Below are 25,183 nucleotides of genomic sequence, written 5' to 3'. Positions count from 1 at the left end.
AACATTCCAGAGTGAGTTAGCTCCTGGTACCTTCCCTTATTTCCTTAAAATACAAGCTAAGGATGCTGTAGCAATATGGAGCTAAAAACACATACCTCCATGCAGGCTTCTTTTAAGGCAATTCATATATGTAAGTAGTCCCTTCCCTGAAGAGCTTATAAAGTCACCATTTTTGCCATGCTGAAAGTGCACTGAACTCCCATACATTCTCATCAGCACTGCCACACAGTTTCCACACTCTGATCCAAGGTGTGAAAAGGGTCCACTGCTTCCCAGCAAGGTGAAGCCCTCCACCAGCCGTTTCCAGATCTCACCACAATTGCAAACAGTGGCTAGGTCAAACGATTTTTATTATCAAGCCAATAACAGCTGTCACAAACTTCAGTACATAGGTTATCCCCAAACAAACAGGTTCCAACCATATAGGTTTCCAGTGAAGCAGGTAAATAAAGCAGGCTTTCAAATAAATCAGGGGAATAAAGCAGGCTTCCAAATAAGTCAGGCTTCCAATAAAACAGGGGAATAAAGCAGGCTTCCAAATAAGTCAGGCTTCCAATAACGCAGGTAAATGCAGCAGGCTTCAAAATACATCAGGCTTTCAATAAAGCAGGTTTCCAAATACATCAGGCTTTCAATAAAGCAGGTAAATAAAGCAGGTTTCCAAATACATCAGGCTTTCAATAAAGCAGGTTTCTCTCACCTCCAACACACTTCCAAACCCCCAGGAGCTGGCCAGCCCTGCCTTGGAACTCTCCCACTCCATAGAGGCTTCTTCCCCCCCTCCCCTCGGGATTCCTCCCCCCTGTGATCTATCCCTCCTTACATATAATCCATCCAATCATCTTCTTCCCTCTCCATGGGTCCCTCTCTATTCCAGCTGGGCCGCATGGCTACGTAGAACAGAACTTAGCATAATGAGATAAGGTCAAAAAGACAAAGAAAAATGGGATAACTTAACTGGATATTAGATTTTTAACTTGTATTGATTTATTATGTAGTTTATCTTGATTGCTGTGCTTTCCTGTCATGAATGGAATTCCTATGTCTGTTTATTTGTATATACCAATTTTTTTATATATATGTAAACCGTTCTGTTTTGCAGATGCAATAAGATACGGTATATAAATTAACATAAACATAAATAAATAAATAAATAAATAAATAAATATCCAGGGGAACTGAGCTTCTTACCTCTGCCTCCCCCTAGTGGGGGATGAAATTATAGGCTCAGCCTTGCTATCCTCCTGGCTCCCTCTGCTGGAGCTGAGAATCCATTCCTTTGTTTCCAGATTACTCTCAGCATCCCTCCTTGCAATGGCTTCTGGTACTTGAATTTCAGGGTCTACATGCTTCATCCTAGCCACCCTGGCAGTAGCCTTGTCAAAAAGGCCCTTGTCCTGAATCATGTCTTTAATATTTAAACTATGTGACAGGTCTGCACAATCCCTCTGTTCAGTTCTTCTTATTTGTCTGTCCAGGCCATTGGCCTGCTCTGGCGGCCTACCTTCCCTGACAGTAAGATGGACTTCTCTTCTCTCCTCAGAACCTCTCTGTTCTGTCCTGCCAGAGGGCTTTTAATTTCCTACTTCCTCTGAGCCCTGCCCTCCTGACTACTACCTAGGCTATTCCCTGCCTTTTGGTAGCTCAGTTCCAGTCTCAGTGAGGGAGTGCACTTAAGGAAATCCTACCTTGTGCCACAGGGTCCTTTTACTAAAATATACTAATATTTGGGCTTAGTGCATCCTAATGCAGCCTCTTGCCGCACACTAAGCCCGAATTTTACATGGTAGTATTTAGGGCTTTATTTATTTTCCGGTCCCACACTAACTTTTCTATTAGTGCATGAAACTTACAAAAAATTAACGCGGGAGCACTTATTGCCTCCAATTTAGGTAGCGCTAAGAACTCCCATGTTACTGGTGCTTTAACCAGTTAGCATGCACTAATGCGAATTCGCTAGCTGATTAGCACTTCCATGCAAATTCTCCTCCCACAACACCCACCCTCAAAATAATTACCAAAAAAATAGTTAATGCATGTAAGCACACGCAAACGGGAAAATTACCACAAAACACTTTATTGTGTTTTGCGGTAAATGCTTTGTTCCTTGCTAAGTTTTAGGGCTTAACGACGCCCTTTAGTAAAAGGCCCCTGAGAAAATAAATACAGTAAATATCAGGCTTGCACACTCTCCTTTATTCTCTTCTTTCCTCTAATTGTCTCCTCTACTTTGTATCTCTCTCACTTACTGTGGGAGCTTTCACATACAAGCATTCAGGAAAATACAAAATTCACAAAGGGGAGACATGATAGAGGTATATAAAATAATGAGTGGAGTGGAACAGGTGGATGTGAAGCATCTGTTCATGCTTTCCAAAAATACTAGGACTAGGGGGCATGCGATGAAACTACAGTGTAGTAAATTTAAAACAAATCGGAGAAAATGTTTCTTCACCCAACGTGTAATTAAACTCTGGAATTCATTGCCGGAGAACATGGTGAAGGCGATTAGCTTAGCAGAGTTTAAAAAGGGGTTAGACGGTTTCCTAAAGAACAAGTCCATAAACCACTACTAAATGGACTTGGGAAAAATCCACAATTCCAGGAATAACATGTATAGAATGTTTACACATTTGGGAAGCTTGCCAGGTGCCCTTGGCCTGGATTGGCCGCTGTCGTGGACAGGACGCTGGGCTCGATGGACCCTTGGTCTTTTCCCAGTGTGGCATTACTTAATGTACTAAGGTACAAAGAGGTCCAGATTCTGAATAGCTTGCATATGGGGAGGTGGACTCTGCATTATTAAGGTGTTGTATATGAGTTGCTAAGCGGTTGCTATCGCACGCTCACTTTTGCACAAAGTTGCTACTGACACATGAGAGGTGCTGGTAACCCTCATCCTTTTGTGTGCTGCTTTTGCTGTGTGCTTGTAGTACTATGCAGGGAAATGGGCATGGACATATCATCTGTGGTAATGTCTCCCTTTATCTTTCTCTCTAGCTCAGGACATCACAGTGGAGTACACAGTTATTAATGATCTCCAGGGAAATAAGTTTAAGTTTTCTATGCTTGTCACGGTGCCAGAGGGGTCTGTGCTGCTGGATGTGATGAAAAAGGCTGAGCAGATGAAACCCGAGGAGTTCAGGTGAAAATCAGGGAAATAGTCTTGCACTGATGCTTAAAGTGGGAAAAGGATACAAGTGCAGTTAAAACAATTGTAATTATTGGAAACAATTGGGGATATCTGTGGTCTGCTACCTGGTGGTTGACACATGGCTGCCACTTCTGCTGTGGAGATAGTTTCTACCATTGTATCACAGTTTTTTTAAATTTTATTTATCATTTTACATAATTACATTCACATTTATCACATAAATGTAAGGAAATACAGAAATTAATATAAAGAAAAAGGAAAACATTTTCTCTCAACAATATATATATATTTATACAATTGTCCACAATTGGAAGATCCAAGATCAGGAAAACAATCTTAAAGAAAATAAGAAAAACTCAAAATGGATAATCTTACACTTCACGTTTTATGAGGGAGGAAGGTTAATCGGTTATTGCAGCCGGTACAGTGGTAACTGAAGGAAGTTGCTGCAGAGGATTCTTCATCTGTTTCCACAAACTCTTATAATTTCTTAGGTTCAAACAAATAAGTAATAAGGAAATAAAGACTGTATCACAGTTTTGCTCTCATTCTTCATTGTGCATTCACTGCAGTACTTACTGATATTTCTAATCATTAGTATGTGCAGGACGTCAGACTCACAGAAACAGAAGCCTGCGCGGCCGCGTTGCTGATCTGCAAGGGCAGGCTTCTACATGGAATGTTGCTAGTGGAATAGCAACATTCCATGTAGAACCTCAAATAGTAGCAACAGAATCTCAAATAGTAGCAACATTCCATCTAGAATCTCCAATAGTAGCAACATTCCATGTAGAATCTCAAATAGGGAAAGGAAATGGGACTTGATATACCGCCTTTCTGAGGTTTTTGCAACTACATTCAAAGCGGTTTACATATATTCAGGTACTTATTTTGTACCAGGGGCAATGGAGGGTTAAGTGACTTGCCCAGAGTCACAAGGAGCTGCAGTGGGACTCAAACCCAGATCCCCAGAATCAGAGTCCACTACACTAACCACTAGGCTACAAAAGGAATATAAAGCTTTTTTACACACATGGAAGGCTTGGACTCTTCTGATCTCCCTTGGCTAGTAGCAGTTGTGTTAATTTCTTGTGAACACCTATTTTATACAGTCCCAACACCAATCCCCATTCCGGAGCCTACAGAAACCCCTTTCCCCACTTTACATTGACGGTCAAATTCTCAGTGGGTGTAGACTACAGATTAAGATCATTAAGTGGTCCTTTTACAAAGCTGCAGTAGTATTGACGAGTGGAACTGCCACACGTCCCAGCCACTTACTACCGCGGTCATAAAACCCCTATTTTTAAATGGAGGTGTAAATAGGTGTACACTAAAACAAAAATCTGCACGCTGCCATTACTGTCTGAGCCCTCGCCACCTGCTATTTATGAGATGGTAAGGCTCACGTGCTAACTCAGCACGCGCCGTGGCCCCACACTAGAAAATAGAAAAATATTTTTTGGCGTGGGAAGTGGCGCACGGCAAAATGAGAACTATATCTGGATGCCTGGACGCACTCGACAATAGTGCTGATTTCCAACGCATTACCCACGCTGTAGCCCTGACAATTTAGTAAAAGGGCCCTTAAGCATCATGCTACGTGTCTATAAGATTCCCAAATATTCATATATCTTGTTTTCTGCTTTTGAGTAAGACAAGCATCCCGAGCCTCTAACGGCATCAGGGTATGGAACGCATTTCTCCAATGCTGGAGATTTATTTTGCGTCCAATATTGCAGCACACATTTCTTCCCAACTACACAAACTTTATGAAACAACGTTCGCCCTCCTGTACTAGGAATTCCAGATTTGTCCAATTTACCATTCTCATACATTTTTTCATTCTTTCTTTTCCTTGCTTTCTGTTTTTTTCTGTTCTCATACTTCTAGTTTTCTTCGTTATCACTTTAGCTTTTTCTGTTCTATCTCTCCCTCTTTCCTCAGGTTTCCTCTTCGCTTCTGACTCTTTCCCCTCTTTTTTCATGGTGCACACCAGTGATACAACCTGTGGTATGTAATTCTAATACTTCTTCCTGATTTTCTTTTTGAATTTCTAGCTTTACAACAGAGGAGACATCTTGGGGACCCTTTGTCACATCCATCCATCATCTCTCTGGTAGCAGCAATGACAAAACCTACTGGAGGTTCTTAAGTGGCACTACTCCCTTGGAGCAAGGTGAAGGAATTTTCTTTGAAATACAACATTGATTTTTTTTTTAGAAATATGTATTAGCCTCTGGTTGATTCCTACTGCCCTTTTAGATCTTCCAACTCAAACAGAGCTAGACTTTATTGGACTTCAGTAACGTGAATCTCCATTCACATCTGCTTGTGGTATTATCTGTTTTTTTCCCTCTAAGATCAAGTAGGGTAGCTAGTCCTCACACGATGTCATCAGATGGAGCCCAAACTAAGTGGCTCGGTTTATAGAATAGTGCTTAGGTGCTGGGGTCACGTGTAAATTTAGATGCGGCCATTTGCAGCAACGAAAACGTGGTACAAATGGCTGCACCTAAATTTATGCATGGAGCCCCAATTACGTGCGTAACACAAAACCACACCTACGCTCTACCCTGAAACATCCATGACCTCTCATTTCCATGCCCCTTCATTTTGAGCTGCACGTAAAATTTAGGGGCCCTGTTTACTATGCCGCGCTAAGGGCATGCTAGCGTTTCTTAGCATGCGCTAAAAGCTAAAGTCACCCATAGGAACATATGGGCTACTCTAGCATTTAGCACTCGCTAATTTTAGCGTGTGCTAAATACGCCAGTGCACCTTAGTAAACAGGGCCCTAGGTATGGATCCTGCACCTAAATTTACACACAAACATAATAATTAAATCTAATTAGTGTCAATAATTGCTTTAAAAGAGCCATCTATTGGCACTAATTGGCTTGTTATTCAATTAAATTCCGCACGCAAATTAGGAGCACGCCCAAATTTTGCTTGCAGAATTTTTGGAAGCTTTTATACAATCAGGAGGTTAAAGTGTTGTTATGCAGGATTTTACCACATGCTAAGAAACCCAGGTTTACCACAACACCTTTGGGGGTGTTCCCTACATATTTTATTGCAGGTCATACGTTAATATTGCTGTTAGTGAGTGGTACCTGCACAGACTTAACACGGGAGCACTTACAGTCTCCTATTTAGGAGGCATTCAGTGGTCCTGCGTTAACAGTGCATTAGCCAGTTAGCGTGTGGTGAGTGTAATATGCTAGCTAATATTTCCATGTCCACTCTCTGTCCATGCCACCGCCCCCCCTCAAGAGAAAAGGTAAAATATTCAGCAACGTATGGTTTAACACATGGAAACAGAGAAAATGCCACAAAACACCTTAATGTTGTCACTCAGTAGCCTGTTTTTGCGTGTTAACCATGCGTTAAATGCTGCCAAATAAGGGGTTTGGGCATAGTGCACAATTACACAAGTAACAATTTACTCATGGATTTTAGCAGCCTAGACACGAGTATTTACACCCCTCCATGGCTGGTGTAAGTGGTTCTGTGTAAAATATACACATGCAGTTGCCTGGCTAGGTAAGTGCCTAATTTTGTTTACAGTTACTTCTTGGCACCTAAAAATAAGCACAGCTGTTTATAATGGCAGAAAATTTTAATACAGAAAGACACAAGGTGGCAGGTTTTATTCATTGGAAACTCTATAAACGTTACAAGATCCCTGTACCAGAAAAGCATTGTGATTGTGACCAGAAGAGGACTGTGGAAAACAAGGAGGTTATGTTTTACTCTACATTTACTCTACTACTATATCACTTTGTATTTGTGCATACCGAAACTGGCAATCGCCGTTTACGGTACTATGTAAGCCACATTGAGCCTGCAAATAGGTGGGAAAATGTGGGATACAAATGTAACAAATAAATAAATAAATAATTACCCTCCATGCCCCTTAGGTGTGCCCCTTTTGCAGTGCGCCTCAGCATCTGCTTGAATTTGAAGGGAGGAGACAGTTCGGAGTAATGTCACAGGAGTGGGCAGAGTTCACTGCTCCACTGAGTGGTGTAGCAGCTGAAAAAAAGAGGTATTTTGTCCTTAGTGGTTCAACTTCCTCCACTTTGTGGATTCCTTTTCAGATATCAAAAGTCCACTGTTGTTTTCTTGCTGGCTGTGCCAATGATGCACTGCCAGTTCCCTTCCCGAACTGGACACCTGATCTGTAAAGCAATGTAGGTACCTACTTTTCTTTACAGAATATTAGCCTAACTGGATATATACAGTACGTGGCTTTCATTTTAGGTGCTGGAATATTTGCCAGCCATAGAGCTGGTGTAACTGTTTGTGCCTACATGCTAAAGATATGCACATAGGGGAGAATTCTATAAATTGGCACCTTGAATTAGATGCCAATTCTATAAAGGCTTCAGTGTGCGCCTAAGCCATTATAGACTATTACTGGCCCATATTCAAAACTATTTAACCGGCCAGGAACAGCTCCTGGGCAGTTAAATAATGTCTTAGCACCTAACCGCGGATATTCAGTGGGAGATAAATGGTTAAATACGCTGAATATTTGCAGTTAGCGACTAGCCGCTAACCAGCTATATTTTCATGACACAGCCAGTTAGACGCAGATATTCAGCACCAAACAGGCTATGTTTAGTGGTTAAAATAGTCCACATAAATATCAGGCCTATCTTTAACCGCTAAGCACTTAACCAGTTAGTGTTGAATTTTCGCTTAACCGGTTAAGTTGCTGCGGTAAAAAATAAAACTGGATATTCAGTGCCGGTCACTGTATACGGCCTTTTTCAGGATATCCACAATGAATATGCATGAACTCGATTTGCATATGTGGCCTCCATTATATGCAAATCTCATTCAAGCATATCCTGAAAACCTGACTGGCAAGGAGGCACTCCAGGACCAGACTTTGGAAACACTGTTATAGACTAGCACTAACACGTATAAATGTCAATTATTGGTGCCAAGGATGCACATCATTGCTAGTAACTCTATAATCTACCTGCATATTTGGCACCTAATATTGGGCACCAGTTTATAGAATTGCTGTTATACATTATACCAGCTGATATTCAAAGAGATTGAAGCAGACAGGAGAGGCTCCTGCCCGCAAAAATCGCCTGGGGCCACCTAACCACTGATATTTGGCAGCACTTGACCAGCCAGTGCCGCTGAATATTGGCTCTGACTGGCCCAAGAAAAAGTGGGAAGGTCAGGGGGGGTGGAGTGAGGGAGGAACTGGGGCAGGGGCGTAGCCAGACTTCCACGGGAGGGAGGTCCAGAGCCCGAGGTGAGGGGGGGCACATTTTAGGCCCCCCCCCGGCGCCGCCAACCCTCCCCGCCATTGCCGACCCCTCCCCCCGCTGCCACCACCACCACCACCAACAACTTTGACCCCCCCCCCCCCCTGCCGCCGACCCTCTCGACCCCCCCTCCCGCCGCCAACCCGCCGTTGCCTACCTTTGCTGGCGGGGGACCTCAACCCCCACCAGCCAAGGTCCTCTTCTTCCTTCGTTCTGTTTCTGAGTCTGACGTCCTGCATGTTGTACGTGCAGGACGTCAGACTCACAGAAACAGAACGAAGCCTTGCAGATCAGCCAGCAACCATACAACGTGCAGAACGTCAGACTCAGAAACAGAACGAAGCCTTGCGCCGGAAGAAGAGAACCTCAGCTGGCGGGGGGTTGGGGTTGGCAGCGGGAGGGGGGGGTCAAGAGGGTCATCGGCAGGGGGTCCAGGGCCAAATCTACAGGGGCCCAGGCCCCCGTGGCCCCACGTAGCTATGCCACTGATCTGGGGTTATGCGGGTGCCGGCAATATTCGGTGCTGAGACCCACGTAGCTAAGCAGGTGAATTTCAGCTCAAAAGCTGTCCTAAATTCACCCACTTAGCTATGTGGGCCATGACACTAAATATCAGCTGGGACTCGTATATTTAAAAGCTCTATGGAGCCCTGGAAGTCCCCTCCTGGCCCCTGTAAAAGCCCCATCCTTCTCCTTCTCCTGCTGACATGCAGAACCTCCCTTTTGCCCCTGGGAACAGCCCCCAACCACCAAACCCCTGGGTAGGTCTGGATAGATCCCTCTGGGCCAACCTCTTTATCTCTGGTGGTTCAACTGGGTTAATGGGGGCAGGAGTGAAGCTCACTCACTCCTGCCCCTATCAACACTGCTAGGCCACCTGGGATAAAGAGGTAGACCTGGGGAGGCCTAGTCAGACTAGGGAGCTTGGGGTTGGAGGCTGTTCACAGGCCAAGGGGAGGGAGTTTGGTTCTACATGGCAGCAGGGGGAAAGGAAGGAGGGGACATTTCCAGGGGCTGGGAGGGGGCTTCCAGAGCTTCATAGAGCCATTAAATTGGATTCACATAACTGTCTAATATGGACCCCAGCTTAATATCAACCAGGACCCGCATAAGCCCCAGCGGCCAGCATCGGGCATATTATCATGGATATTCAGTGCCAGAGTCTCCACATGGCCCAGCACTGACTATCTGGGACTAATATAGGTGTCCACCAGCTGAATATTTACCCCTATAGTATTCTGTCAAGTAGATGAATAAGAGACATAGGCATCACTTTGGAGTGGCACAGGGAGGGAAATGCCACCCCAAATTCCGAAACATTACAGGATGCAGTGCCTCCCTCTTGTTCCCGTTCTCCATGTGGTTCAGCACCTTCTTAATTCCCCCGTGGTCTACTCCCTTCCCTTCCCTCAGACTTACCCTCTCCCGTGGCTCCTTCCTGCTCCCAAAACTGCCAGCACTGTGTGAGGAAAAAAACCACTAAAGGAAAGGGCAGCCGGATAGAGCCTAGTGCTGCAGCTCTGTCAGGCTGTGGCGGTTCCGCCCCCTCTGACGCACACTTCCTACTGCAGTGGAGGAGGGACTGGCAAAGCCTGACTGATGGGATGATACTCAAAACTCCCGTGGTAAAGCTAACAGTGCAGAACCCATACTGCCAGAGCAGAATAGAAAACTAGCTCGCCAATCCTCAAAGAAAATGGTATACAAGTTATATGCATGCTGTAAAAGCAAAGCAAGGGGGGAGAATGTGCTTGGCGCACGCGCAGAACAGTTTCATGGTAAGCTCACCTCTTGTGCGCATGCACCAGGCAAACCAGAAAACATAGTAACATAGTAGATGACGGCAGAAAAAGACCTGCACGGTCCATCTAGTCTGCCCACGATAAACTCATACTGTATGTGTATACCTTACCTTGATTTGTACCTGTCTTTTTCAGGGCACAGACCGTATAAATCTGTCCAGCAGTATTTCCCGCCTCCCATCACCGGCTCTGGCACAGACCCCGTATAAGTCTGCCCTCCCCTATCCTAGCCTCTCAACCACCAACCCCTCTTCCCCCCGCCACCCAACTTCAGCTAAGCTTCTGTGGATCCATTCAGAAAGTGATGAACACATTAGCATCTGTGTTCTGCGCCTTTAAATATAAACTTTTCAAAAAAATATTTTTTTTGAAAGTTGGATGGCTTATATTTAAGCACAGGAAACAGGTGCAAATATGTGCTTTCACTTTCAGGTTTGCTCTGACTCGCACACATTCGTTTCTCACCACCAGTGCTTAAGGGGCTTGCACAGGCCTCCTTCTACTTCATAATTAAATAAAAACCTGCAGGTTTTCAAAAGAGACTCGTGAGAAAGACTATCTTCAAACACCCTAACACCTGTTTTGAGCTGGCAGTCATTTCCCCGCTGGAAGAGTAGCCTAGTGGTTAATGCATAAGTACATAAGTACATAAGTAGTGCCATACTGGGAAAGACCAAAGGTCCATCTAGCCCAGCATCCTGTCACCGACAGTGGCCAATCCAGGTCAAGGGCACCTGGCACGCTCCCTAAACGTAAAAACATTCCAGACAAGTTATACCTAAAAATGCGGAATTTTTCCAAGTCCCTTTAATAGCGGTCTATGGACTTGTCCTTTAGGAATCTATCTAACCCCTTTTTAAACTCCGTCAAGCTAACCGCCCGTACCACGTTCTCCGGCAACGAATTCCAGAGTCTAATTACACGTTGGGTGAAGAAAAATTTTCTCCGATTCGTTTTAAATTTACCACACTGTAGCTTCAACTCATGCCCTCTAGTCCTAGTATTTTTGGATAGCGTGAACAGTCGCTTCACATCCACCCGATCCATTCCACTCATTATTTTATACACTTCTATCATATCTCCCCTCAGCCATCTCTTCTCCAAGCTGAAAAGCCCTAGCCTTCTCAGCCTCTCTTCATAGGAAAGTCGTCCCATCCCCACTATCATTTTCGTCGCCCTTCGCTGTACCTTTTCCAATTCTACTATATCTTTTTTGAGATACGGAGACCAGTACTGAACACAATACTCCAGGTGCGGTCGCACCATGGAGCGATACAACGGCAATATAACATCCGCACACCTGGACTCCATACCCTTCCTAATAACACCCAACATTCTATTCGCTTTCCTAGCCGCAGCAGCACACTGAGCAGAAGGTTTCAGCGTATCATCGACGACGACACCCAGATCCCTTTCTTGATCCGTAACTCCTAACGTGGAACCTTGCAAGACGTAGCTATAATTCGGGTTCCTCTTACCCACATGCATCACTTTGCACTTGTCAACATTGAACTTCATCTGCCACTTGCACGCCCATTCTCCCAGTCTCGCAAGGTCCTCCTGTAATCGTTCACATTCCTCCTGCGACTTGACGACCCTGAATAATTTTGTGTCATCGGCGAATTTAATTACCTCACTAGTTATTCCCATCTCTAGGTCATTTATAAATACATTAAAAAGCAACGGACCCAGCACAGACCCCTGCGGGACCCCACTAACTACCCTCCTCCACTGAGAATACTGGCCACGCAATCCTACCCTCTGCTTCCTATCTTTCAACCAGTTCTTAATCCATAATAGTACCCTACCTCCGATTCCATGACTCTGCAATTTCTTCAGGAGTCTTTCGTGCGGCACTTTGTCAAACGCCTTCTGAAAATCCAGATATACAATATCAGCCGGCTCCCCATTGTCCACATGTTTGCTTACCCCCTCAAAAAAATGCATTAGATTGGTGAGGCAAGACTTCCCTTCACTAAATCCGTGCTGACTTTGTCTCATCAGTCCATGTTTTTGTATATGCTCTGCAATTTTATTCTTAATAATAGCCTCCACCATCTTGCCCGGCACCGACGTCAGACTCACCGGTCTATAATTTCCCGGATCTCCTCTGGAACCCTTCTTAAAAATCGGAGTAACATTGGCTACCCTCCAGTCTTCCGGTATTACACTCGATTTTAGGGACAGATTGCATATTTCTAACAGTAGCTCCGCAAGTTCATTTTTTAGTTCTATTAATACTCTGGGATGAATACCATCAGGTCCCGGTGATTTACTACTCTTCAGCTTGCTGAACTGACCCATTACATCCTCCAAGGTTACAGAGAATTTGTTTAGTTTCTCCGACTCCCCCGCTTCAAATATTCTTTCCGGCACCGGTGTCCCCCCCAAATCCTCCTCGGTGAAGACCGAAGCAAAGAATTCATTTAATTTCTCCGCTACGGCTTTGTCCTCATTGATCGCCCCTTTAACACCATTTTCATCCAGCGGCCCAACCGACTCTTTGGCCGGTTTCCTGCTTTTAATGTATCTAAAAAAATTTTTACTATGTATTTTTGCTTCCAACGCTAATTTCTTCTCAAAGTCCTTTTTTGCCCTCCTTATCTCCGCTTTGCATTTGGCTTGGCATTCCTTATGATCTATCCTGTTACTTTCAGTTGGTTCTCTTCTCCACTTTCTGAAGGATTGTTTTTTGGCTCTAATGATTTCCTTTATCTTACTGTTTAGCCACGCCGGCTGACGTTTAGTCTTTTTTTCCCTTTTTTCTAATACGTGGAATATATTGTCCTGAACCTCCAGGATGGTGTTTTTAAACAGCATCCACGCCTGATGCAAGTTTTTTACTCTGCGAGCTGCTCCTTTCAGTCTTTTTTTCACCATTTTTCTCATTTTGTCGTAATCACCTTTTCTATAGTTAAACGCTAGCGTACTTGATTTCCTAGTTTCACTTCCTTCAATGCCAATATCAAAACCGATCATATTATGATCACTGTTATCAAGCGGCCCTCGTATCGTTACCCCCTGCACTAGATCATGAGCACCACTAAGGACTAAGTCTAGTATTTTTCCTTCTCTTGTCGGCTCCTGAACTAGCTGTTCCATGAAGCTGTCCTTGATTTCATCAAGAAATCTTATGTCCCTTGCATGTACAGATGTTACATTAACCCAGTCTATATGCGGGTAATTGAAATCCCCCATTATTATTGTGTTGCCCAGTTTGTTTGCGTCCCTGATTTCCTTTAACATTTCCGCATCCGTCTGTTCATCCTGGCCAGGCGGACGGTAGTACACTCCTATCACTATCCTTTTCCCCTTTGCACATGGAATTTCAATCCACAGTGATTCCAAGGAGTGTTTTGTTTCCTGCAGAATTTTCAATCTATTTGATTCAAGGCTCTCGTTAATATACAATGCTACCCCTCCACCAATCCGATTCACCCTATCACTACGATATAATTTGTACCCCGGTATGACAGTGTCCCACTGGTTATCCTCCTTCCACCAGGTCTCAGAGATGCCTATTATATCTAATTTTTCATTTAGTGCAATATATTCTAACTCCCCCATCTTATTTCTTAGGCTCCTGGCATTCGCATATAGACATTTCAAACTATGTTTGTTGTTTCTAAGTACATCATGCTTAGTACTTGACAGTATTAATTGGCAATCTTTTGTCTGATTTTTATTGTTATTTAAAGATACCCGATCTACTACAATCTCTTTTGCAACCTCACTATCAGGATACTCTATCTTCCCTGTTATGGTGATATCTTTGAAAGATACCTTATCCCGAACCATGCTCTTTTGAGCGACTGTCGGCCTTCCCCCCATTTCTAGTTTAAAAGCTGCTCTATCTCCTTCTTAAACGCCGATGCCAGCAGCCTGGTCCCACTCTGCAGTAGGCTCAGAACCTGGGGAACTGGGTTTAATTCCCACTGAAGCTTCCCTTATCTCTTTGTTTTATGCACTATTCTCTGAGCATTGGGAGGGAATAGGAAATGATGTTTATCTGTTTGATTACATTTGCATGTTATTAGCGCTAATCTTTGGTACCTACGTGGTCTCCTGTGCTAGAGCCCTCTGAGCATTCTGTATCCACTAACACCAGCGTTAGTCCGGCGTTACTCGCCTCTAGCACTGTCGCTATGTTTTGAGCATCAGCCCATGAGAGGTACAGCACAAGGCTCTCTCTGGCTGCCCTTTAGCTCTTTTCACAGTGCTGACTGTCCCTAGAGCAGGAAGGAGCTGTGGGAGAGAGAAAGCTTGAGAGAAGAGGGAAGGGGGGGCACCATGGGAGGGGAGCAAGAAGGAGTGATTCTGGAACAGGGAAGGGGCATGAAGGGGAGATACTGCTGAACCAAGGTGGGGGGAGTGAGCAAGAATAAAAATGCTGGGACTGTTTTGGGGTGGGAGAGAGTCTGATGTGGGGGCTGGAAGAAGGAGGCAGACTGGCAGACTCTGGGGATGGGAGAAGAGGGGCACATGCTGGGGCTAGAGGTTGAGGAGAGAGAAAGGGGATGAAGTCTTCTGCCGGGGTTGGGGAAAATAGGGACTAGGGGCAGGCTTTGAGGTTTGGGGCCAATTTGTGGAGAAGGGTCTGATGCTGGGAGAAGGGGGCTGAGGGCTGACAAATGGGCTGGGGATTGAATTGAGAGAAGGGGATTCTAGGAGAAGGGGGAAGATGTTGGCAGATGGCAGGGAGAAAAAGGGTTGCTGCTGGGGGAGTGAGAACAAAGAGGAGGACAGATAGTGTGGCAGGGTGAAACAAGGGCATATGCAGTGGAAGATATAAATGGAGGGGTAGAGGCAGGGGCGTAGCCAGACACCCAACTTTGGGTGGGCCTGGACTCAAGATGGGTGGGCAGAAGATCCCCTCCCTGTCCCACAGATGATTTGGTCTCTCCTTGTCTCACCTGCATGCCATCTGCTATTTACAAGGTATGCAGGAGGGCCAGTGGTTGGGAGTTTTCTGCTGGTAGGGCTAGGGAATCAGCATAGGTGTGCTGCTACTGGGTGGGCCTGGCCCACCCAGGCGCACCCTTGGCTACGCCACTGGGTAGAGGGATAGATGCTGGGGCAAATAGAAAGGCAGGGTACATTAATATTGGAGGAGAAGGAGGTAGGGAGGCAGATGCTGGGGAAGAGAGTAGGGGAAAGAGATAGGAGAATGGATAACAGAGATGGGTGAGAGGTGTAGAAATGGATTTTGGAGAAAAAGGAGAAAAAAGCAGAATGCTATGAAGAGAGTGAGATAAAAAGGAAGGGACAAGTGTTTGAAGGAAGTGAGAGAAGATGGCAATGGGGAAGTAAAAGGGGGAATGGGAGCCTGTTTAAGGGAGTAAGACATAAAAAAGGACTGAAGGTGCAGATGAGATAAGCGACAGGGAAGGAATGGAGTTGGTGAGGGGATGAGAGGTAGAAGTAGAAGGCTATAAGTACAGAGAGTTGAAATAAGGAATTAGAAGGTAGTTGAAAGGCAGGAATCACAGACAAGTGGAAATGGAAGGACTAGAAAAGTATATGGAGGGAATAAAATCTAACCAACAGAAGATACAAAGGCAATTAAGACAAATAGCATGGAAAAGATAAGTACATAAGTACATAAGTAGTGCCATACTGGGAAAGACCAAAGGTCCATCTAGCCCAGCATCCTGTCACCGACAGTGGCCAATCCAGGTCAAGGGCACCTGGCACGCTCCCTAAACGTAAAAACATTCCAGACAAGTTATACCTAAAAATGCGGAATTTTTCCAAGTCCATTTAATAGCGGTCTATGGACTTGTCCTTTAGGAATCTATCTAACCCCTTTTTAAACTCCGTCAAGCTAACCGCCCGTACCACGTTCTCCGGCAACGAATTCCAGAGTCTAATTACACGTTGGGTGAAGAAAAATTTTCTCCGATTCGTTTTAAATTTACCACACGGTAGCTTCAACTCATGCCCTCTAGTCCTAGTATTTTTGGATAGCGTGAACAGTCGCTTCACATCCACCCGATCCATTCCACTCATTATTTTATACACTTCTATCATATCTCCCCTCAGCCGTCTCCTCTCCAAGCTGAAAAGCCCTAGCCTTCTCAGCCTCTCTTCATAGGAAAGTCGTCCCATCCCCACTATCATTTTCGTCGCCCTTCGCTGTACCTTTTCCAATTCTACTATATCTTTTTTGAGATACGGAGACCAGTACTGAACACAATACTCCAGGTGTGGTCGCACCATGGAGCGATACAACGGCATTATAACATCCGCACACCTGGACTCCATACCCTTCCTAATAACACCCAACATTCTATTCGCTTTCCTAGCCGCAGCAGCACACTGAGCAGAAGGTTTCAGCGTATCATCGACGACGACACCCAGATCCCTTTCTTGATCCGTAACTCCTAACGTGGAACCTTGCAAGACGTAGCTATAATTCGGGTTCCTCTTACCCACATGCATCACTTTGCACTTGTCAACATTGAACTTCATCTGCCACTTGCACGCCCATTCTCCCAGTCTCGCAAGGTCCTCCTGTAATCGTTCACATTCCTCCTGCGACTTGAAACAGAAAGATCTCTAAAGAGGGTGAGAGAGGGATAATGAGAGGCTGGATGGGGATAAGAGACAAGAATGGGCTTGAGATTAGGGAAAGGAGTTAGGGCTGGTGAGGAGATGAAAGGCAGGTGAAGGTAGATGAGAGCTGAGGGGGTAAGTACAGATAATGGAAATGAAGGATTAGGACAGGGAGTACATTAAAAATAAAGGACTATAGTAAAGAGAGAAACAGGATACAATGGGAGCTCTGGAGAAGGGTGAGAGAGATAAAAGCTAGAAGGTGTGCGAAAGATGGAAAGGTGCTCTGAGCAGCAGACTGGGACTTCTCACACATGCTGATAATTTTTTAACAACAGGCTCTCTCTCTGGGTATAGCCAGCCCTGCAATTTGGGGGGGGGGGGCAGGGGTAGACTGGAGGGGGGCAGCACATGCCTCTTCCCCCCCCCCCCTCATGCAGGCACACTAAGCATAACTTTGCTGGCAGCCAATAAATGGACTGCCACCACTCCCTGCTGCTTGTTTCTGGCTCTGAGCAACATGCTAAGACTTCTAGCAGTCTATTTACTTGCCTGGCGGGGCTCAGCATTCCCACCAGCAAAGTAGAGGAGTGTGGTAGCCATGTTAGTCTAAAAGAGAATTCAGGAGGAGGTCCAAGCCCACATTTTGGGAGCCAGTTGTTAAAGTAGCCATGGGGGGGGGGGGGGGGGGGGCTACTTTAACAACCAGCTCCCAAACTTCTTGAAAATGTAACAAACAGCTCTTGCGAGCCCGTGACAGCCCCCTCCAGCATACCACTGGATATATCCATATTTTACATGTGTGCCTGAGATGAAGGCTTCATCTTGTACATAGTTCCTGTATAGGGATCTCTAGCAGTTTGATTTGTTGAGTTTCCCCAGTAGGAGGTGTGTTGAATTTTCTAGGGCATGGTACAATATTTGTAGTGTTGCCTTTTCACAGGTAAAGTCGTTGCGGTTTGAATCTTGGGAGTTAGAACCATTTTAGCATGGTGTTTGCTCAGTTGTGAGTGCCGTTTTTGCAGGGTTTTGTGTTACTTCACAAAGTGTTTCCAGTGGAAGATGAGTGTATTTCTAAGATGATACTAGAGTTTTAATATTTATACATTTTTGTATGCTGAACCATGTCCTAGTTTCATTATTGGGGAATCTGGAGTGGCTTATAGAACTGGGAGTGACAGGTTTACACTGAGTTTCTGTCCTATCCTCTGTAGCAGTGCTTCTCAACCCAGTCCTCCAGGCACATCCAGGATATTCTCCATGCATATGCATGAGATTGATTTGCATAACAAAGGGGCAGCGTGTGCAAATCGGTCTCATGTACATTCGTTGTGAATTTCCTGAAAACCAAACTGGATTGAGAACCACAGCTCTATGGTCTCCGGACTTCACTCCCATATGGAAGAATTCATTGAATAGTGCTATGAAATACTTGCTCTCTGTGTGCCTGAAACTGGATAAAGGGGTTTCTAAGGCCTTTGGGGAGGGGAGGGGTGTGATGTGCAGAAATGTCACTTTCACTTGCCTCCCCTAATGCATGGATTACCTCCCTTCTGCCCCCCCCCCAACCAAATACCTTTGTCTAATGACACCATTGGTCCTGTCCATGCCACGTCCAGGCTCTTCCCACGTGTCTGACACTTGTTCTATTTATTTATTTATTTGGATTTTGCTCACGCCTTTTTCAGTAGTAGCTCAAGGTGAGTTACATTCAAGTACAATGGGGTACGTCCCTGTCCCTGGAGGGCTCACAATCTAATTTTGTACTTGAGGCAATGGAGGGTTAAGTGGCTAGCCTAAGATCACAAGGAACAGCAGTGGGATTTGAACCGGGCACCTCTGGATGTCAAAATTGGTGCTCTAACCACTAGATAAGATAAGCATGTATTTACAGAATGGCACTTAGGTGAAAATTTGGCATATATGCTTGTATATATACAAACGTTCAAATATTTGAAAGGTATTAATCCGCAAACGAACCTTTTCCGGAGATGGGAAGGCGGCAGAACTAGAGGACATGAAATGAGATTGAAGGGGGGCAGACTAATTAAAAATGTCAGGAAGTATTTTTTCACGGAGAGAGTGGTGGATGCTTGGAACGCCGTCCCGTGGGAGGTGGTGGAGAGGAAAACGGTAACGTAATTCAAACATGCGTGGGAAAAACATAAAGGAATCCTACTCAGAAGAAATGGATCCTCAGGAGCTTAGCCGAGATTGGGTGACAGAGCTGGTGATGGGAGGCTGGGCTGGTGGTTGGGAGACGGGGATAGTGCTGGCCAGACACATAGCCTGTGCCAGAGCCGGTGGTGGGAGGCGGGGATAGTGCTGGGCAGACTTATACGGTCTGTGCCCTGAAAAGGACAGGTACAAATCAAGGTAAGATATACACAAAAAGTAGCACATATGAGTTTGTCTTGTTGTGCAGACTGGATGGACCGTGCAGGTCTTTTTCTGCCGTCACCTACTATGTTACTATATATGTACATGTACGTGTGAGTATTCTGAATATTATACGCACAGCGCACGGGTTAATGTTAATGTCTGATTCATAGAATTGCCCTGCACCCTAGTTGTGTTTCTTGTCCCTGCTCTCTCCAGCGTCTGTTTAATATTCCTGTTTTCCTTCTTATTTCTCACAGGTGTTGGAACATATAAACCCCGGAACAATGAGAATATCCTAGCTATCTTCAGTACATACTGATACCCAAAGCTTTGTTCTCTGCAGCAAAAGGCAGTACTGGTGAAGTCTCTCCATGCTTCCAGATGCTGTAACTAACTTGTCCCTAACCTCACATATTGATAAAGGGAGGGAGGATGTTTTTTATGGCTTATCTGGCTTTGCCTTTGTCCACAACTAAAGTGATTATGACAGATAAATAAAAGGGATTCTTCGGAAAATCCCTTTACTTTACTAATGTTCAATTTTATGTGTCTTCAGTTTACTCTATTAAAACATTTAAGCACTGTCAATGTGTTAATTTGTCATATTACAAGTTTTGTTCAAATAATACTTGTGCGCTCTCTCTCTCTCTTATCTCCCTACTCTATTCCAAATTCCTTTCTGGCACTGATCCATAAATGATCATTCAAACCTGATTTAAATGGGCGTTCCTCATTTCTGCTGACATGTAAAATCATGCTCCATGTTTTTTGGGGGGAGGTGAGGCGGGGGGAGGTCCTGATCTTTCTTTTCACGTATACACTGTTCTAGCAATGGTGCCCAAAATGGTCATGAAAACTTCCTGGTGCTGTCCAGGGCCCTCCTCTGGATTCACAGGATGTATGTACTACCTGCAGGGAGTGTACAGGGAGTCGAGCAAAGCCTAGGGATTTCTCTAGGGGAGTGGTAAGTAGGAGAATCTGTAGTGCTTTCCCATGCAGAATCTCTGGAGGCTTTCTGGGGATTTACCATGATCCCGTACTCCTGTTTGCTGGATAAGACTATTTTTCCAACTTTCAGCCGTAAACTATGAGTCTGGCTGCCAGAGACACTGCATGGATTCCAATGGAACAAAATTCCCAGTCCACCCGATACTCAGCGCTATTTAACCAGCCAGAAAGACTGCTGACCGGTTAAATAGCATTTAACCAGCTATCCACCGATATTCAGCGGGAGATAACCAGCTATCCCCCCGCTGAATATTCCCGGTTAGCAGCTAACAGATAGCCGGTTATATAGCAACCATATTTGGCCGCATGAAAAGGTGGGCTATTTTTGGCCGGTTTAAAAATAACCGGCTAAGTCTTTTAAACCGGGCAAAAATAAACCGGATATTCAATGCTGGTCAACGGAAACAGCCCAATATTGAATATCTGAACTCAGCACTGACCATGGGAGTTAGCCAGTCTAACTCCTATGGTCCGAATGTCGGCCCCCTCATCTATATACATCTCTGTCAGTCTCACCTCCTTGAAGTGTTGCTGCTCTAGCCTCCAGCGATAAAATTCATTCAGCTCATTAGTTCTTACTTCAAGGTTCTACGATTCATTTTTTTATTTGTCCACTCCTACCTCCTTGTCCTTTGACTTAGCAGCATCCCATATACTGAAAACATTAGTATCTGAGTTGTAGTTAAATTGTTTATATTCCTGCCAAGCTTCAGTGAGTTTATCCACAAATTCAGGTCAACTAACATAATAATTCATGAGCTAAATCCTTGTCGTAAGTTAAGGGTCAGATATGCTTGATCAGAAATAGGTATGGGTCCCAATCAGACAGATTGCAGCACAGATAACGTTTTAGCTGAAATGAACCAGAAGTCAATTCAAGAGTAAGAATGATAAACTGAGTTAAAACAAGTGTAGCCTGCTTTTCCATCCGCTTCTTCCTTCCAAGCATCTGTTAGATATTTTTTTTTAATTTTGCTTCTCAAGATACTCATGATCCCCCTTGTGATCTGTCCTTTGGTGTCAGTACTATATTATAATCTCTTCCTAGAGAAATGGGTCCTCTAGCAGAAGCTTTAAGGGTGCAAAAGAAGGGATGGAGGAAAAAGGCTACTTGTTGGTTAGGCTTCGTCAGGGGAATAACACATTCTTGAGTCTGCATGAAAGAAAGACATGTATGAAAACTTAACAACTGGTAAAAAAGAGTGTTTGAAAAAACCCCAACTCAAGGTAATGCACAGACTTACTTACTACTACTACTACCAATCATTTCTACAGCGCTACCAGTCGTATGCAGCGCTTCACAATTGAACATGAAGAAAAGACAGTCCCTGCTCAAAAGAGCTTACAATCTAATCCAGGACAGACAGCCAGGACAAACAAGGGATAAGGGTAGGACAGACAGATAGGACACATAGGGAAAGGGACTATTGAAGAAAGGAAGGCAAGATAAAGGTTACGAGCAGGTGACAAGTTAGGAATTAAAAGCAGCATCAAACAGGTAAGCCTTTAGCCCGGATTTGAAGGTGGCCAGGGATGGAGCTTGATGTAATGGCTCAGGAAGTCTATTCCAGGCGTAAGGTGCGGCGAGATAAAAGGAACGGAGTCTGGAGTTAGCGATGGAGGAGGAGAAGGGTGCAATTAGGAGAGATTTGCCTAGTGAACGGAGTTCCTAGGAAGGAGTGTAGGGAGAGATGAGGGTGGAGAGGTAGTGAGGGGCAGCAGAGTGAATGCACTTATAGGTCAATAAGAGGAGTTTGAACTGTATACGGAAACGGATAGGGAGCCAGTGAAGTGACTTCAGAAGAGGGCTGATATGGGCATAGCGACTTTGGCGAAATATTAATCGTGCAGCAGAATTTTGAACAGATTGAAGAGGAGAGAGATGGCTGAGTGGAAGACCTGTGAGAAGCAAGTTGCAGTAGTCCAAGCGAGAGGTGATGAGAGTGTGGATGAGGGTTCTGGTAGCGTGCTCAGAAAGGAGAGGGCGAATTTTGGTGATATTATAGAGGAAGAAACGACAGGTTTTAGCAATCTGTTGAATATGTGCAGAGAAGGAGAGGGAGGAATCGAAGATGACCCCAAGGTTACGAGCAGATGAGACAGAAAGAATGAGCGTGTTGTCGACAGAAATAGAGAGTGGGGGAAGGGGAGAAGTTGGTTTAGGTGGGAAGATAAGGAGCTCAGTTTTAGACATATTGAGCTTCAGGTGGCGGTGAGACATCCAGGCGGCAATGTCAGACAAGCAGGCTGATATCTTGGCCTGGATTTCTGCCGAGATTTCTGGTGTGGAGAGGTAGATCTGGGAGTCATCAGCGTAAAGGTGATATTGAAAACCATGAGCTGAATACTTACTTGTACACTTTTCAAAGTCGACACCGCTGCTAGGCAAAAATGCAGCATCAAAATAGCACCACAGTGTACTTAAAATGCCAACAATGATGTCACTGCAATTTCAAAAAACTTTACTGGCAACATAATCTTAACAAAGGCTAAACTGGCACTGTGACAAATGTCTTATAAAAAAAGCAGACCAGGTTCAGTGGACTGCAACTGATGGATCCAATGTTGTTCACGCTGAAGTAACCACCTGCCCCAATCACCACCTCTAATAGTACAAAAAATCTGTTCCATGACATGGCACTCAAATTCCTCAAACTTGTGTTTAAATGACGTAAACAATGTCTATGTTCATTCATAAGAATGTGAAGGCTCCGTGTGGTATTACCAATGTAGATTTTATTACAGGGACATCTCAACAGATACAGTACTCCTCATGATTTACAGTCAGTGCTAAATTTAAGGTGATACACCTTACCATCCACAAGATTTTGAAACTCACTACATTCCTTAGTGATGTTGCAGGTGGCACAGCGGCTGCGCTTTCTGTGTCCCTAAGTGAATCAACTGACTTAACAAACTGCAGAAGCAGAGCAGGACTTAAAAGTTCTTTCAAGTTTCTTCCCTTGAAAATTCTATCCCCAGTGAAGCTAAGTGAAAGTTTAAAGTACTTGTTGGTTAGGGACATAGACATTTGCCAATGTAATTGTGCTATTGTCAATTATGAAACCCATCTATGAAATGGATTTGTATTTAGTACTTTTTAAGGATTAGTATATGTTTGCTTTTTTGGAAATGCACATCTTTTCTATTTTTGTATTTAGCAGAGCATGGAAGAAAATGCATTTCTATTCCTTTTACCAGTATTTTCCCAGCTTATAGAATCTGCCTTTCTTGGGGATCTCCTGAATGTTTTTTGTGGCCCCCCTATTTTGTATCAGTGGAGGGTCTACCCGTGTTCTGCATATGTGACTCAGGTGAAGGATTCTGCTGGCAACTTTGGGCTATTCGACACTATTTCATTCCCAATACCTTTCACGCTCTGATTTTCTATTTATGACACGCCTTGATTATTGTAATATCACCTATGTTGGCCTTCCGCGTTCTACATTAAAGACACTTCATACATTCCAGAATACAGCTATTCACCTCCTCTGCCATGCCCGCCGAAATGAATATACCACTCATCTCCTGAAAGTCCACCATTGGTTACCAGTTGTACAACAGATCATCCACAAAATAGCAACACTCACATTTAAGGCTTTTTGCCTTGGCACTCTCGATCACCTATCCTGTCTTACCATCTCATACTCTTCTGTCAGACTTCTTCACTCTGTGAGTGACCATCGCTTGGTTCTCCCTAGTCCCACAGCTGCTCAGTTAGACTCCACCAGATGCTCAGGCTTCTTCTTTCTCACATCTTTTGTCTGGAATGGGCTCCCTCTTTCTCTCCATAGCAATCTCTTAAAAGCAACTCAAAAGCCTGGCTTTTTGGTAAGGCATATGATGCTGGCATCTGATTGGGATCCCCAGCAACTGCCCGGTTCTCCTCCCTACATATTGTCTAGTTCCCCACCCCTTCCTCTTGTTCCCCTCTGCCCTCTCTTGTATGATTGGTCCACTATCCTATCGATATTGTAGTACCTTCCTTTCTTCTCTTTTATTGTTTTATAAGTACATAAGTATTGTCATACTGGGACAAACCGAAGGTCCATCAAGTCCAGCATCCTGTTTCCAACAGTAGCCAATCCAGATCACAAGTACCTGGCGAGATCCCAAAACAGTACAATATGCTGCATAATAAGCACTGTATTTTCCCCAAGTCCATTTTAATAATGGTCTATGGACTTTTCCTTTAGGAAGCCATCCAAACCTTTTTAAAACCTTGCTAAGCTAACTGCTTTTCCTACATCCACTGGCAACAAATTCCAGAGTTTAATTACATGTTAAGTGACAAAATAGTTTCTCGAAAGTTTTTATTTAGTTTTTACACTGCTCTGCTCTGCCCATCAGAGCGGTATAGCAAATTTAATAAAACTATAAAAACTATAATATTTATAACTCTCTCTTTTCATAGGTGGATCAAGGTATGTTTCTCCTATTTATGTTTTGGACATCATTTTGAATGGTTTTGTGTTATTTCACAGTGTCTGGCCTTTCTGAAAGCAGACTCTGGAGCAAGGTCACCCAAAATAAATATGTTCAGACAAAACAAACAAAAACCCATGTACTTTAAACAAAGTGTCTGGCAGTGGAAGGAGCGTGTACTGTTCATGGGGTAATAATAACAATTTGAATATTTTTTGCTTGGTGACTTCTAAGAGGGATTGCTCCATTGTTGGGGAATATGAATTTATAGAACTGGACCTTCAGGGTTTATGTAATGATTATATAGAGACCACTCACAGAAGAATTTGTTGAATGATACTATCAATTATAATGCTAATTTAAAAGTGTGTATTGGGGAAGAGGGGTACGATGTGATAAAAGTTCATTTTGACATGCCCCACCATACCTAGCTTGGCCTCCTGGTGCCACCCCAAATATTTCTGAATAGAGACGCCACTGATGGGGAGGGAGAAACAGTGAAAGGATGGCACAGAATGGTCCAGATCAAAAAGGCCAAACTAAACCAGTCTTCAGTTTTGATT

At 44.3% G+C, this 25,183-nt stretch overlaps 1 protein-coding gene across 1 annotated transcript in view; it reads left to right on the top strand.

Moving 5' to 3' along the window:
• Positions 1–19,775, top strand: part of LOC115460548 (cobalamin binding intrinsic factor-like) — a 34,681-nt gene extending 14,906 nt beyond the window's left edge. Inside the window, exons 2-4 of the mRNA XM_030190313.1 lie at positions 3,001–3,145; positions 5,215–5,333; positions 19,445–19,775. Coding sequence (XP_030046173.1) covers positions 3,001–3,145; positions 5,215–5,333; positions 19,445–19,506 — 326 coding nt within the window. The 3' untranslated portion in view covers positions 19,507–19,775. The remainder of the gene's footprint in view (positions 1–3,000; positions 3,146–5,214; positions 5,334–19,444) is intronic.
• The last annotated feature ends 5,408 nt before the right edge of the window (positions 19,776–25,183 follow it).

This window comes from Microcaecilia unicolor, chromosome 1, assembly GCF_901765095.1.
Source record: "Microcaecilia unicolor chromosome 1, aMicUni1.1, whole genome shotgun sequence".
NCBI lineage: Eukaryota > Metazoa > Chordata > Amphibia > Gymnophiona > Siphonopidae > Microcaecilia > Microcaecilia unicolor.
Note: the sequence above shows the minus strand (reverse complement) of the source record. Positions and strands in the feature narration are given on the sequence as shown.